Source organism: Castor canadensis, chromosome 3 (assembly GCF_047511655.1).
Source record: "Castor canadensis chromosome 3, mCasCan1.hap1v2, whole genome shotgun sequence".
Taxonomy (NCBI): domain Eukaryota; kingdom Metazoa; phylum Chordata; class Mammalia; order Rodentia; family Castoridae; genus Castor; species Castor canadensis.
Window position 1 is genome coordinate 103,893,201 of NC_133388.1, and position 16,910 is coordinate 103,910,110.

A 16,910-nucleotide genomic window follows, 5' to 3' on the forward strand; every position below is an offset into this window, starting at 1 on the left:
GACCAACCCAGCCCCTGGAACCAATTCTTATTTCAAAGTTATGGTCCCCAAGAAGCATGAATGTAACCTTTCAGAAACAGCCAAAAAATGGGCATTGCTATCATTTCCAGACCTCTCATTTAAAACTTCCAACACATTCTGCTGCAGCATAAAAAAAAAAGTTTCCTACACTGTGGCACTGTGATTACCCTGGTACTCCCTCTGAGTACCCTTCTCTAACTCTACAGGCACTTCTCCAGGTGAAAGAGGTACCCTTTGTTAAAGAGGCTGCCTGCTTTTGGTGAAAGACAGGATCCTAGAGTTTTTCTCACTGTGTCAGTAAGGGTGGCCGAGTCTGACCAGTCACTACATTTACTTTGGTCCTGGCACACAGACCGCAGAAGGAAATCACAAGACAGGGATGCCTGCTCTTGTCAGGCTAATCCCCAGTAGGGACACCAATAAAAGGGGAGTCTGACAAGCTTTTTTAGATGAGACCTCCCCGCTCCAGTCTTCTGGGCTCAGTACCCAAGTGGTCTCTGCTAGACTGTCTAAGAAAGAACCCTTCATCTTTCTTTGAACTGAGGCCTAGCCCCAATATCCCTTGGGTGGCCAAGAGAAGTGGCCTTCAGAGTGTTTCCTAAATTATAATACCATACTCCAATTAGACATTTTCTGTAAAAGGGAGGAAAAGTAGACTGAAGTCCCTCTACATACAGCTTTTCTTTTTTCTCCAGGAACACCGAGCATGGCTCCATAATTGCTACTTAGATATTCAAACACTGGCTGTTCTTTGTAAGCCACAGGATAAACATGGGAAAGGAAGACCAAAAAAGCCCCTTATCAGTGAGAAGGCCCCCACCTCTACTGCTCCCTCTACTGCTCCACCCTCTGCCCAGCCTTCTGAGACATCCCAATATTCAGGACCTCCTAATAGATGTTTCTCCCTTCAACAGGCAGTGGTAAGAAGAGGATGAGTCTATGTCCCCTTCCAGTTATCAGATCTAAGGGAGATTAAGAAAGGATCTATGTTTCATTCTGACTGTCAGACCTAAAAGAGATTTTTTTTAAAAAACGGACCCGGGCAACTATACAGGCAATCCTGATCAATACATCTAGGGCTTTATCACCATAATCAAAACCTATAACTTGGTCTGGAAGGATGTCATGCTCTTACTGGACCAAACCCTTACCTCCAGTGAAAAGCTGTAAGTTTTGGCCCAGGCTACCCAAATGGCAGATGATTTCCACCTCCAATGGGCCCCTACACCCCAAGCCCCAGAGAATGAGGAAATAGAGATGCCCCAGATACCAACAGGGGCACAAACAATTCCCCAAGCAGACCCCCGCTGGAACCCAAATGACCTAGTAGTGAAGGGACTAAAAAGGGCCAAGGTTAAGTCACTAAACTATTCACAGGTGACTACTGTACAACAGGGCCCTGATAAATCTCCCTCTACCTTTTTACAGTGCCTTAAGGACTCAATTCAAAAACATACCACTGTGGACCCAGAGTCATAGGTGGGGGAGGTTCTCAAGGATAAATTTTTAACTCAATTGGCACCTGACATCCATAAAAAAGGTGGTAGCTGAAGAAGAAAAATCTTTGGACCAACTGGTGCAGCTTCCCACCTTGGTATATTACAACCAGGACTTAACTAAAAAGAGAGACAAGGATAAAAAACACCAGGAGCTTATCACTATGCTCAGGGAGTTCCCCACCCAACAGGGCCCCACTCTCAGGACATGCTACCAATGAGGACAAGAAAGATACTTCTGTAGTGTGTCAAAGAGTAGGGTAGCCCAGGAGACAGCCCTAGACCCCTCCAGGACCATAACCCATATGTAAAGGCAACCACTGGAGGTCTAAGTGCCCCCGTCTCCAGACAGAAGGCAGAGTGCCACCTCCATTGGACTGATGGGTCCTGGGGCCTCCAGTCCAGGCTCCACTCCTTGATATCAAAACTGAGGAGCCTCGGGTTACCATCATGGTAGAGAAGTGAAAGGTCATCTTCCTCCTGGACAGTGAAGCCCACTTCAATGTCCTCCCTTTCTCTCCCAGTCCCAGGTCCAAAGATAAAATAGTCCTTGAGGCATATCTGGCCAGCCTCTTGAGCGTTATTTCACCTGGCCACTGGCCTGCTCTTGAGGGAACCTCCACTTCTGTCACTCTTTCCTCATGGTCCCTAAAATTCCTATACCCCTGCTTGGGTGAGGCTTATATTGTCCCAACTTAAAGTCCAAATTATACTTCCCCCCGGGGAATACTTGTTTCCCCCTCATTGAAAAACAGGTAGATCCCACTGCCTGAACTGACAGTACTACTGTTGGCCAAGCAAAAACTGCTCTTCCTGTACAAATAAAACTAAAAGACCCCTTCCAGTTTCCCCATCAAAAACAATATCCCCTAAAGCCTGAAGGGCGACAGGGTATACTGCCCATTATTAACTCCCTAAAACAACAGACTTTTAGTGGAATGCTCAAGCCCCTGTAACACTCCTATTCTTGCTGTCCTAAAGGGGCCAAATAAATGGAGGTTAGTTAGGACCTCCAAGTCAGTAATGAGGATGTCTCTCCTCTTCATCCAATTGTTCCCAACCCCTATATTCTATTGGTCCAGACACTGCCAGAAGCTCAATACTACTCTGTGCTAGATCTAAAGGATGCCTTCTTTTGTATTCCTCTACATCCTGACAGTCAGCCTCTGTTTGCCTTTAAAGACCCCACTAACCCCTCACAACAGTGAGCTAGCCAATTTGTGGTCCTTCTGGAACAACATATAGAGCTGGACTCCTTGGGCACTACCTCTGGCTGGCCCCCTTTTTATGCTCCTTCTAATATTCCTATTTGGGCCTTGTATAATAAATGCTCTTTCCAAGTTTATATCACAATATGTGCAAAAGATAAAATTCCAACTCTTAGTCAAAGAATACTCACCTCTGCCTATGCATGAACCCTCCATCCAATTCTATCGGAGACCCCTGGAGGTCACATGGTTCAACCCCTGAAACTAGTGTCCCTGCACCTCCCTCTTCCACCCCAACGTCAGCAAGAATAAGCTAGAGGAGTCATCACCCCTTTTCCCCAACAGTAGTTGGGTGCTCATCTTAGAGGGGGGACTTGTTGGGTCTGGGGGATCAGAAGACCAAAATGAGCCAGTGCCTCCATCCCCCATGAGACTTTGTGAACCAACTACACTTTTGAGGTTATCAGGAAGGTGGCTATGGTGAGATAGGAAAACATCTTCTGTGGGTTCCAGATAGTATAGCCATTATTAGCATTGGGGTTGGTAGAGGCTAGACTACTAGTTGTATCTAGTAGTCAGAAGGATGGTAGGTCAGATACGGAAGTTGATAGTTAAGTGGCTATTAATAGAGACTAAGGATAGCCAAAGATAATTTGGCTCTTGACCTGTAAGTTCCATATTTCCACAAAATTGGAAAGCAGCCAGTGATAAAGAATTAACTACAGGGAATACCAATTTGAATGAGAAAATTCTTATCTGTTACCATGAAGGCCAGAAGTAGACTAATTATTTTTCTGATCTTAAAGAAAAGAACTGTCAACAAAGAATTCTACATCCAGGAATACATTTACTCAGGAATCTAGGAGGAAAAAAGACATTTTCAGATTAAAAAAAAAAAAAACCCTAAAAGTATGTCATCTTGCAGATGTACCCTTAAAAACTGGTTAAAGAAAGTCCCTAAACAGAAGGAAAATGTTAAAATAAAAAATTTATAGCAACAAGGAAGAAATAACAACAAAAGAAAGAGAACTATAGATAAATACAAAAACTTATTAGCATTATAATATTTAAAAGTGGATAAAGTATAATATGGAACATACTTGGTCTATGTTCCAGGTTCCTGTGTAGAACTCCTAAAATCCTTGAAATTATACTACAGAGCCACAGTAAGAAAAACAGTATGAGACTGGCACAAAAAGACACACATAGACCAATGGAACAAAAGATCCAGAAATAAGCCCAGACAGCTACAGCAATCTGATTTTTGACAGTGGCACCACAACATATATTGGGGGAAAAAAAATCTCTTCAAATGGTGTTTGGAAAACTGAATATCCACATGTAGATTGAAGCTAGTCCCCTATATCTCACTCTATTCAAAAATTAATTCAAAATGGATCAAAGATCTAAATGTAGGGCCTGAAACTTTGCAACTACTATAGAAAAATACAAGGAAGACCCTTAAAGATATTGGCATAGGTAACACCTTTCTAGATAGGACTCCAATTGCCTAGGAAATAAAAGCTAGAATTGACAAATAGGAATGCATCAAATTAATATGCTTCAATACAATGAAGTAAACAATTACCAGTGTCAAGACACAGCCTACAGAACAGGAGAAAATCTTTGCCAGTTACTTATCAAAAAAAAAAAGTGGGTTACTATCCAGAATATATAAAAAGCTCCAAAAAATCAAACACCAAAGGAACAAATAATCCAATTAATAAATGGGCAAATAAGTTAAACAGAAAATCCTCAAAATAAGTACAAATGGCTAATTTGTACATGAAGAAATTTTCAACATTCTTAGGCATAAAGGAAATGCAAATCAAATGACACTGAGATTCTATCTCAGCCCAGTCAGAATGGCTATCATCAAGAAAAACAACAACAAATGCTGATGAGGACATTGTGTATGTGGAAGGGGAGAAGGGATGGGGAACCATTATACACAGTTCGTGGGAGTGGAGTATAGATCAGTGCAGCTCCTACGGAAATTGGTATGGAAGTTCCTTGAAAAACTAAAAATAGAACTGCTATATCATCTGGTGATACCACTCCTGGGTATATATCCAAAGCAATGTAAGTCTGCATACAATAGAGAAACCTGCATACCCATGTAGATAGTAGCACTGTCCATAACAGCCAGGCTTTGGAATCAGCTTAGATGCCCTTTAACTAATGAATGGATAAAGAAAATGTGCTACGTATATACAATGGAGAATTATTCAACCATAAAGAAGGACAGAATTATGGCATCTGCAGGAAAATAGATGTTAAGTGAAATAAGCCAGGTTTAGAAAGACAAATCATGTTTTCTCCCATTTCTCTCTCTCTCTCTCTCTCTCTCTCTCTCTCTCTCACACACACACACACACACACACACACACACGTAAACTGGGGGTGAATAGGGGAAAAGGAATGATGGGGTGTATCAAAGTACATTATGTCTATGTATTAAAAGATGGCATAATGAAACCCACTAAAAACTTAAAACTCGGGGTGGAGGGAAAACAGCAAAAGGGTAATCTGATCGAAGTAAATATATAAATGTATGGAAAAATCACAGTGAATCCCCTTTGCACAAATAATATACACTCATTAAAAAAAAAAGAAATGAGGATGAATGAAGGCAGTCTTCACTTCCCCTGCTAAGGTGAGAGATTTGGCTCAGGAGTATTTAGTTATAAGTGACAACATGAATAAAAAGAGACAATTAATAGATGCTTATTGAAAAATGTGACCTCAGATAAGTCACCTAAACTAACTGAATCTCATAGTCTTTATCTGCAAATGGAGAAAAGCATAATGTTTATCACTTAAGATTGTTATGATGATTAAATGGAAAGAATATACATAAACTATGTGTTTGGAACATAGTTACTGACAAGTGATTGTTATTATATTTTTTAAAGGTTATTATTTTAAAACCTGACACAAACAACTTAAAGGAGTAAAGACTCATTTTGGCTCACAATTTCAGAGCTTTAAGTCCATGATTGCTACAGGTGTAGCTCAGTGGTAGTGTATATACTTAGCATGTGGGAGGGAGTCAGTGGGTTAAAATTCCAGCAAGCCCCTCAAAAAGAAGAAAAACAAAACAGAAAAGCAGCACACAAAAGCCAATGATTTAAAGGAAAACAAAAACCTCAAGACACTATCAATAGAAACATTTCCTTCAACCTCATAGAGAATATCTACAAAGGACACACAGATAACATCACACTGGATGTTTAGAAGAAACAAGAAGATGATGCAATTCTTGCCAGTTATACACAATATTGTACCAGAGGTTCTATCAGTGTGATTAGGCAGGGAGAAGAAATAAAACACATCCAGCTTGGAATAGAAGTACAATTACCTCTACTCACAGATGATATGATCTTACATAAAGGAAACCCTAAGGGGTACACACTCACACATTAAAATCTATTAGAATTATTGAGTTCAGTCAAGTTGCAGCATACAATTTAAATATTTTAAAAACTCAGTTGTAATATACATGTTTACATATATTGGCAACACCATCTCAAAAAGTTGAATTTCAAAAACTTTTACCAGTAGCATCAAAAAGAATGACACTTAGGAATAAATCTAACCAAAATGAAACACTTTTACACTGAAACTATAAAACATGGTTGAAAGAAATAAAGATGTAAATAAATGGAAAGACAACAAATAGTAATGGATAAAAGCTCAATGTTGTTCACAATTTCCAATTTATCTACCTGTTCAACTCAGGTGGCTTTTTGAAGAAACTGACAAACTAATGTTATTAGTCATACAGAAATGTAAGGAAGCAGAATAGTCAAAACAATCTTGAAACAAGAGATTCAAACATTCTAATTTCAAAACTTACGACCAAACTACAATAATTAAGATGTGATACAGGGTTAAAGATGGACATATAAATCAATGAGATAGAATTCAATCTTATATTTATGGTCAATTGATTTAAAGAAAAAAACAAAGCCAGGTGTGGTGGTACATGTCTATAATCTCAGCACTCAGAAGGCTGAGGCAAGAGGATCATGAGTTTGAGGCCGACGTAGGCTACATAGTGTGACCCTAAATCCAATCAATCAATCAATCAATCAATCAATCAATAAAACAATGGTGTCAAGACAAGTGAATGAGAAAAGAGCAGTCTTTGCAACAGTGCTGACTCAACTGAAAATGCACATGCAAAAGACTGAAAGTAGTCTCCTACCTCACACTATACACAAAAATGAATCACAGACACAAAAAGCTAAAATTATACAACTCTTGGGAGAAAACAGGCATAAATCTTCATCAGCTTGGTTTAGGCCATGATTTCTGAGATATGACACAAAGAAGTACAAGCAACAGAAGCAAAAATAAACTGAACTTTATCAAAATTAAAAAAAAAAGTTTTGTGCTTCAAGTGCTACCATCAAGAAAACAAAGTCAACTCACAGAATAGGAGAAAATATCTGCAGATTATATATCTGACAAGTGAACAGTATATAGAATTTACAAAGAACTCTCACAGTTCAATAAAAAAATTATAAATCATGCAACTCAACAATAAAGACAAATAACCCACCTAAAACATAGTTAAGTTGAAGAGACATTTCTCTACGATACACAAATGGCAAATAAACACATGAAAAGATGCTCCATTTCAGTCATTAGAGGACTGCAAAGCAAAACCACAGGGAAGTACCACTGCCAGGTTAAGACCCAAGACAGGTGATAGTAAGTGCTAGCAAGGATATGGAAAAATCTGAATCTTCATTACTTACTGGTGAGACTATACAATGGTGCAACTACTTCAGAAAAATTTTGCAGTTCTTCAAAATTTAAATGTAGGCGTTATTGTAAGCCCAGGAAATCTGCTGCTAAAGAAAAATAAATCTACATAAAAATCTGTACACAATGTTCAAAGTAACATTATTCATACTAACCTAGGAGTGGAAGTAACCCAAATGTCTACTATCGTTTCTTGGCCTTTTGGCAAAGATCAGGTGCAAATGTTTATTAAGTGTTAAATAGATTTTTTAAATGTAGTATGTTCATAATATGGAAAATCACAGCCATAAATCACAATGAAGCAGCCAGGCATGGTGGCTCCTGCCTATAATCCCAGCTACATTACAGGTGGACATCAGGAGGATCATGGTTCAAGCCCGGTCCAGGCAAAAAGTTCCCGAGAACCTCATCTCAACAAGTAAGATTGGTGTGGTGGCACATACCCGCAATCCCAGCTACATGGGAAGCATAGGTAAGAGGAGTGTGGTCCCATATCTAAAAAATAACACAAAGTAAAAAGGGCTGGAGATGTGGTTCAAGCGGCAAAGCAGTTGCCTAGCAAGTACAAGACTTTGATTTCAAACCACAGCACTGCCAAAAAAAAAAGAAAAGAATGAAGAATGAAGAATTCATAGGCGCTACAACATAAATAAACCTTGAAAACATGCTAAGTGAAAGAAGTTAGTCATCACTGACCTTATACTGCATGATTTACTTTGTTAGAAATGTCCAGAAAGACTAATCCATACAGACAAGAAGTAGCTTAGCGGTTGACAGAGAATAGGGGAAGAAAGAATGGGGAGTGACTGCTAATAACTATGGGGTTTCTTGTTGAAGTGATAAAAATGTTCTATAATTTAAAATATTTGTATAACTGTGAATGTACTAAAAAAACCACTGGGTTATACATTTAAAAGAGTCAATTTAATTATTTATGAAACTAAATCACTTAAATTATGAAACCACTCTGGAAAAGTTTTACAGTTTCTTATAAAACTAAATAATCTAATTACCATATGATCTGCCAATTCCACTCTTAGGCTTTTATCTCAGAGAAAAGAAAACATGTTCACACAAAAACCTGTACAAAAATGTTTGTAAGTAGGGACTGGTGGAGTGGTTCAAATGGTAGAGTGCCTGCCCAGCAAGCATTAAGCTGAGTTCAACCTAATACCACAAAAGACAGAAAGAAAATTGCCAGGTGCTAGTAGCTCATACCTGTAATCCTAGGTATTTGGGAGGAAGACATCAGGAGGATTGTGGTTCAAAGCTAACCCCAGGAAATAGTTCCTGAGACCCTATCTCGAAAATACTCAACACAAAAAAAACAGGACTAGCAGGGTGGCTCAAGTAGAAGAGTGTCTGCCTAGCAAGCGCGAGGCCCTGAGTTCAATCTTCTGTACTATCAAAAGAAAAAAGTGTTTGGAGCAGAAATAGCCAGATGTTCTTCAATAAAGAAAAAGGGAAGGAGTAGGGAAAAAGGATAGATGGCTTTCATGATAAACTTATCCCATACTATTTTATCTTTTCTATGAGCATACATTATTTTGATTAAAGAGAAAATGTTTTTTCTTTAAGTGAGATATTCTACATGAAGTACTTGTCATGTAGAAAGTCTTCAATAAATTTAGCTATCTTTCCCTTCCATAAGACAATTTCTAGACTAAGATGTCAATACTAAGTAGTCTAAATTTAGAGAAACATAACAACCAGTAACAAATTACCCAATGATATTAACAAAAGCTTAAACTGAACAATAAAGTCTTCTGTAATCACTAAATGGCTTTAAAACCAAGCCCTCTTCCCAGTCCTTGTTCACAGATGAAACAGGCAAAGTCACAGAGGACGTACAATATCGCCCTCAGATAAATCATTTCAATAACAGTGCTATATTATTAATGGCCTCCATCATCACTAACATTTATCAAGTGCTTATATGTTCAGTACATCATCCCATACATTCTTATCATTTCCCTCATTCCAACCCTGCAAAATAGATATTATCTCCACTTTATAAAGAAACTACAACTTAGAAATCATGGGTATGTTGCTCATCAGAGCTGGCAAGCAATGAGTCAGGACTTTCTCCCATGCATAATTCCAGATTCTAGCCACTGATTCTCCATTATATCACTTTAGTAAAAGTGCCTAAGACTCTTACCCTTCTACCAGCTTACTATACCAATTACTAACCCATGGGGCTACTGTAAAAAGATCCAAAAACAAGAGCAGCTCCCTCCATATTTTCTTTTCACATTCTTGATTACTGCTGGGGAACATTCCTTCCTATTCTGTAGCCCACCACTCACATACACACACACACACACGCCTACACACAATCACAAACACACCAAGCTCCATTCTCACTCTTCTTTGTACACTGTCATCAGCCTCACAGTTGATGGTGTATCACATCTTCTGTAAAAGAAAATGTGTGATGAGGTGTCACATCTTCTGTAAAAGAACAAAAAAAATCAGCCATTGTAAAAACCAGTCAACCTCCCATTTACTAAGCTCTTCTTGTTCCCTATTAGTCTCAGAGACAAAATGTACCTATTCTCTAACTAATCCCATTCTGCAAAGAACACAACCCTAGGATAGTAAAAGGTCCTCACTGTCTCTATTGGCTACTTCCCTCCTGCTTCAAAGTAAAATATCGTCCTTGCTTGAAAAATAAAATGTTTTCATTTCAACCTGCAGCTGCCATACAACAATGCAAATGGACATACACATTGTATTTAATGAATGTCTATCATGTACTTGCCCTCATGCAAGGAACACTAGACATGAGTTTGGGTGACGAGGACCCAAAGGGTTAGAGAAGGAAGGTGTCATCTGAACATGTAATCATCCTTTATTTCCCTCTGATGATCTTGCCACAATACAGTTTCTCTGTCAGTGAGAAAAAGAGTGGAGAGGAGGCATGGGATCCCATTTTCCTCAATCTTCTCATTTCCCACAGGTTCAATTTCTGAGTCACCATTGATTCTACCTTCTTTACCTTTCCATTTCAGTTTCCTAAATCTCATCTGATTTTATGGTCTACCAACTATACTATTACCAATTCTACCACATCAACTTTCACCTTAAGGTCCCAGAAAAACAATGTGATATTAACATTGTCAGACTCAAAATGGAGTCACTTGCACCAACCCTCAAAAAAAATAAACAAAAGTCAAGAGGTTATGAAGGAAGAGTTCTCAGACCTAATAGTAACAATCACAAAGAACTTTATCTGAACCAGAATGTTGCAGAGGTCACTGAAAAAAATACTTCTGCAAGGACAATTGCCCAGCAACTGTCTGTTCAATCTTAGAATGGCACCACCTTGTTATTAAGCCTTTTGGTCAAGGAGTATTATAAAACATCTTGTGTAACTGCCCACATTTTTGCCTTAAAAACCTCCCCTGAGCTGAGCATGGTGGCTCACACCTGTAATCCTGCTACTTGGAAGGTGGAAATCAAAAGACTCATGGTTCAAGACCAGCCTAAACAAAAAATTATTGAGACCCCCATTTCAACCATTAGCTTGACATGGTGGCACCCACCTGTCATAGCAGCTATGCAGGAAGCATAAATAGCAGGATCATATTCCAGGCTAGCCTGGGCAAAAACTCAAGATCATATCTGAAAAACAACTTAAGTAAAAAGGGCTGGGAGTGTGGCTCAAGTGGTAGAGCACCTGCCTAGCAAGCATGATGCCCTCAGTTCAAACTCCAGCACTGCCAAGAAGAAAAAAAACTCCCCTCGCCTCAACCTCTTTGAATAGGCTCATAGTTTACTATGTCAGGCATATTCCCATTGCAACACTCTGTCATTCCTAAATGAGTATCATTTATCTTCAGAGATCTCTCTTTGGTTATTTAGGTTGACAGTGCCTTGTCCAAAATTGCAAAATCAGGTAGCTACAGAGCTGAGACAGATATCCAAGACTTCCAATCCAGGTATTTCCCCATGTTTCTATGCACCTAGAATACCTGCAAGTTTATCAGATATTTATTAGGCATCTAGTATGTATAACAGATTTATGGCAGTTGCTTTAGGGATAAACTCTAATCTTAGAATGTCTATATTATCAGGTAATAAAGGTATTCAAACAAACCTAATTCAAAACATGACATTTTAAGAATGATAAGACACAAAATTCCACAGGAATATGCAAGAATGTTCATAACTTGGAATGATCACTTGATAAGTGACTGAGAAAGTAAGCAGAAATAGAGGCAAGGACATTATTCCAAACCAAGAATACGAGCAATACCAACAAATACCAACAAAACACAGTGATGAAAGTAGCCTAATTTACCTACTGGATAAATAATGAAGAAAACCATGAAATTAAGGAATAAGGAATGGCCACACCACAGAAGCCATGAATAGGCTAAGAAAGCCTGAACAAAAGCAAGATTTGCAGCAGACCACCTGGATACAAATCCTAGCTTCTTCTTTAAGTGTTGTGTAATCTTGAGCAAATTAATTAACTTCTTGGATGAACCTCATATTCCTTGATCACAAACTGGGACTAACAGTATCTACCTCACAAAATTGTTAAAAGAATTAAATGAGTTAATACATATAAAGCACTTAGCATAGGACGAGTCAGAAATAAGTTATTATGTAATTAATAAGAGGTAAAATGACAGTTAAGCAGAGGAATAGCAATACCACAAAAGTGTGCATAAGGGAAAGTCATACTGAAGATGGAATTGAAGCATGCTAGCTATTACCACACATAAACATTTCAAGTATGAAGTATTTTGAGCCTGATTGATCTACGGTGACAGAAATGGGAAAAAAATTCTTGGAGCAAAACTATTATAGTAATCAAGCCTCCACTATGACACATCTGATCCCCACTTCTCCTACCACAGTATACCAGGTTAGTCTATGTGATGAAAAGGGTAGCATAGGTGGTATGTCACTTCTGAGATAGGTCATAAAAGACACAGGCATCATCTGTCTTAGATGTTCCCTCTCTCTTGTTCTTGGGAAAAAAGAACTACCATGTTCTGTGACCTACAGAAATCACAATGAACTGAGACTTGCCAGCAACCACATGATTGAGCTTGGGAGTAGATTCTCCAAGTTCCAATGACCCTTTATTTGACTGCTGTCTTTTGAGAGACCCTGATCTACAACCACACAGTTGAGGCTCACTCACATTCCTGACCCTCAATATGAGATGATAAACATTAAGCTGCCTCAGTATAGAGGAAATTTGTTACACAGCAAAAAAAAAATACAACTTTTGAAAAGAAAATCTGATATTCTTAAAAAATAACAGAATGAAGAGAGCAGAGGTGAATGTGAAGTCAAAGATACTAAGAATTCTAAGTCAGGAGGATCTGTTAGGTGGACTAAGGGTGAGAGAATCATGATTTTGTGACACATTGTTTAACTAGCTGAAGGGAAAGGTCAACTACAGATCTGAAATTCATCTATAAAGCAGTGTCAGTCAACATCAATGTGTAAGAGTGTCCAAGGCAAACTTGTAAATTGAGGGAAAAAAACACAAGGCCCCAAACAAGAACATCCCAATAAGAAGTAAATGAGCAGCTGGGAGAATAAGGATAGCTCCAAATCAGGGATACTCCAAAATAAATAAAAGCAGGTGGCAAGTGTCACATGCTGCAATGACCAAGTACATAATTTATACTGGATAAGCAACTTCATATATTCCCTGGTTTTTTTCACGTTAATGTTTCTGAAATTTGATAAATACTTGTGGCATGGATTTCTTTTATTCCCTAAAATCACTTACAAAATTGACAATCAGTGACATTTAAGAAAAAAGGAAACATGATAGTGACAAGTTGAACCTATATACATGGAATATCTTTCCAGAAATTTCTGGGTAACAGCAGTCAATAAAGCAGGCACTAGGCCACCGTGGTGGCTCACGATTATAATCCCAGCTACTCAGGAGATAGATTTCAGTTGGAGGCCAGCCCAGGCAAAGAATTAGCAAAACACCCATCTGAATCAATAAACTGGTGGCCCACGCTTGTAATCATAACTATGCAGGAGGTGTCACAGTCGGTAGGTAGGAGGATAGAGGTCTGAGGCCAGACTCAGCAAAAAATAACTGAAGCAAAAGGGCTGGGGGCGAGGTTCAAGTGTTAGCATGCCTGAATCCAAAACCCAGTACCCAATCCCTCCCCCCCAAAAAAAGCAGGCACTCTGCTGTTTTAAACTTTGGATATTATAAAGACATCTGAAATCAGCACAAAGGACTGAATAATGAAAAGGATGTGCTCATGAATGCAGGTGAAATCATTTAAACATCATCAATAGTTCCCACACACCTACCGCCTGCAAGTTGCAGGGCGCGAGAACCCACGCTGAAAGCGATTGGTTGAACCGTTCTCTCGTACTGTGGTGGGAAGAGAGCGTCAGAGAAAGTTTAGGAGGGCAAGGAAAGCGTAGCAGCAACTATATCAGGGAAAACTGGTGAATCCGCTCCAGAACCCACCTCGTTGCGATATCCGACAGTGCTCAAAACAGACCCAGGAGCTGCCAGATCCCAGCAAGGAGACATGCAGCTCGCAAACTCCCTCCACCAGTCACCCTACGCCTGCCACCCCTGCTGTTCCGGGCACCAGCTCTAAGAAGAACACCTGGGCAGGAGAAGGACCCTGGCGACACCCCGCCCGCAGACCTACCCGCCCGGGCCTACCCGGACCCGCTAGCCACAGCGCCCACTCTCGCCCTACCAGCCGGACCACCACGCGTGTCCCGCTCCGTGGGGAGGGTGAGAGGCAGACCCAGCCGGCGTACTGCCTGGTTGCCTCCTGGTGACTGAACACCGCATGGCGTCTTCTCCAGCTACACGGCTCACCTTGGGTCGGCAAACGCCGCCACACCGGTGCATCTCCAGCGCGCTCCCCACAAACACTGCTCCCTCCGGAAGGCGCGCTCTGCTGTCCCTCCCCCGGGTGACGCACCCGCACTGCGATTGGCGGGCGCTCGAGCGCGGGGCGGGGCTTCTCTGCGTCTGGGCGCTTCCGACTCTTGTGCGTGGTTGGCACCGCTACTCACACTGATGAACACAAGTGCATGGGAAGCCGGTGATGCGCGACTCGGTGGCCTTGCGGCTGACCTAGGGGCCCTTGGTGGGGAGCGGCTGGACAGTGCCCTAGAGCCGGAACCAGCCTCCGAGGGTTGTATTTCACATTGTGTGCTGTAAGGCACCAACTGACCTGAAATAATAAAATAGAAGCCCCAGTACGCTACAAATTCAGCAATCAGTGTATTTCCCAACCTGATGGGGGTGAGGAGAAGGAGATTTTCACATTTTCAGACACCACGCTCACCAAGAGGCTTTGCTGACAACTAGCTGGATGTCACGTTCTGTAGGTCTGAAGAGGGGAGAACTTTTATTTCTCCTAAGTTGGCAGGTGCTGGTTCAGGGCTCAGTGACTAGTGGAAGTAGCAGTCTCTCCTTAAACCTCAACGGATTGCCTGTGTGTCCCAGTGCTTAAAAATAGACTTTATGGTATCCGGACTTCCGTTCCTTCTGATTAACACCTAGGAGTGGTATGCAGCATTGTTCACAACAGCCAAGGTTTGGAAACAGCCCAGATGCCCTACATCTGATTAATGGATTAAGAAAGTGTGGTATATTATACAATGGAATATTAGTCGGCCATAAAGAAGTATGAAATTTTGTGATTGACAGGTAAATGAATGGAACTGGAGCTCATCCCTTCAGTGAGGTAAGACAGGTTCTGAAAGGCAAATTCACATGTTTTCTCACATGTGGAAGATAGATCCAAATACAAATACGAGCATGATTTATATATATGTGTGTGTGTGTGTGTGTGCGTGTGTAAAACATGTTTCCAAAAGTGGGACTGTTAGAGGAGACTAAGGGAGGAGGAAAAGAAGAAAAGATTGATAGGGAGTGAATTATATTGAAATACATCACTTCAGTGTAGGAACAAGACATGACAAAACACACTGAAAACTGTTTAATGATACAGGGTAGGGGGAAAAGGGTAAGGAAGAGTAAGAGAGGGGATTAGACTGATTAAAGTACTATATATTTACAGGTAAAATATCAAGGCAAAACCCACTGAAAAATGAACAGACACTAAAACAATGACAGGAATGTAAAACAGGTCATGTTAAGGGGAGGGTAAGTGAAGAGGGCAAAGAAGGGTGAATATGGTTGAGGTACTTTCAATAAAAGTGTGAATATGGAACATTGAAACCTGAGTCATTTTAGAAAGGGCAGTAGCAGAAGAGAGATTAATGGAGGGGAATGAAGCAAACCAGGGTACAATATATGCATATTTGGAAATGTCACAACAAATGCCACCCATAACTATCATATACTAATAAAAGCATTTAAAAAATAAAACTTCACCACCTCCACCCCAAAATAAAATAAATTTCACAAACACAGTGGGAAGGAGATGTGAGTTCAATCCCTAGTATCACAAAATAAAAATAGTTGGAAATAAATAGTTGGGAAAGTATTAGTGGAGAAGAAAAGGAGCCTCTGAAAGTTATACTCTCAAATGTATGCAGAAGAGGACATTAGTCAGTCACATGAACATCAACTGGATATTTGACATTCAGGCATTACTACAGGTTTATTTTTAGATGTGATAATGATACTGCCTGTATTTTATTTTTAAGAGTCTTTATCTTTTAGAGATGTATACTAAAATATTTACAAAGGAAATGAAATGGTTTGTGCCAAAATCATGATGGGCTGACTACGGATCAAGATAAAACAAATAGCTGTATATCAGTAATTGAGCTGGAAGATAGCATTATATTGTTTTCTGTATTTGTACTAGTTTGTCTACTTCTGCATGTGTTTGACAATTTCTATTAATAAAAAGTAAAAAACAAACTACAGTCATAGAAAAACATGTAAAAACCCACATTTAAGCTGCCAATTAAAATCAAGAAGAGGTTAATCTCATTTTTTTGCAGGAATCAACCATGTGGACAAATGAGAAAATACCGTTTGTCTACAGAAGGCAGCAATCCTACATAAATATGGAGGACTCTGACTTAAGATAGGTAAGTTAGATCATTCCCCTTCACACACTAAAAATATATATATATATATATATATATATATATATATCTCACTTTTTGTGCCCCTAGAACTTTTGTTCTGCTATGGATCCACATTCCCACTATAACCCAGTACACTGCCCACTTCTCAACTCCACTTGGTGATATTCGTCCACCTAAGTGTTTCTGTTCCCAAACTTGCTCTTACTCAGAATTCTCAATGTCAGCAGTGTCACTGACAGCCACATAGTAAATCATGTGGAAAATTGGGGAATTTTCATGAACATTTTTGTGTCTTTACCAAAGTCCTGTCTCACCCTCCAGGTTTAAATCATCTATCTACTCCCTGCTACCTCCTCTATTTTCCAAGCCCCTAAAG

The 16,910-nt window shown here is 39.8% G+C and overlaps 1 protein-coding gene and 1 pseudogene across 4 annotated transcripts in view; one reads left to right on the forward strand and one right to left on the reverse strand.

Moving 5' to 3' along the window:
- Positions 1 to 14,419, reverse strand: part of Spidr (scaffold protein involved in DNA repair) — a 388,190-nt gene extending 373,771 nt beyond the window's left edge. For all 4 annotated transcript variants that reach the window (XM_074068500.1, XM_074068499.1, XM_020157004.2 and 1 more), the window contains exon 1: positions 14,337 to 14,419. In XM_074068500.1, the coding sequence (XP_073924601.1) occupies positions 14,337 to 14,369 (33 nt within the window). In that variant the 5' untranslated portion in view covers positions 14,370 to 14,419. The remainder of the gene's footprint in view (positions 1 to 14,336) is intronic.
- Positions 14,420 to 16,434: 2,015 nt separating this feature from the next.
- Positions 16,435 to 16,563, forward strand: LOC141421814 (small Cajal body-specific RNA 3; annotated as a pseudogene).
- Positions 16,564 to 16,910: the final 347 nt, after the last annotated feature.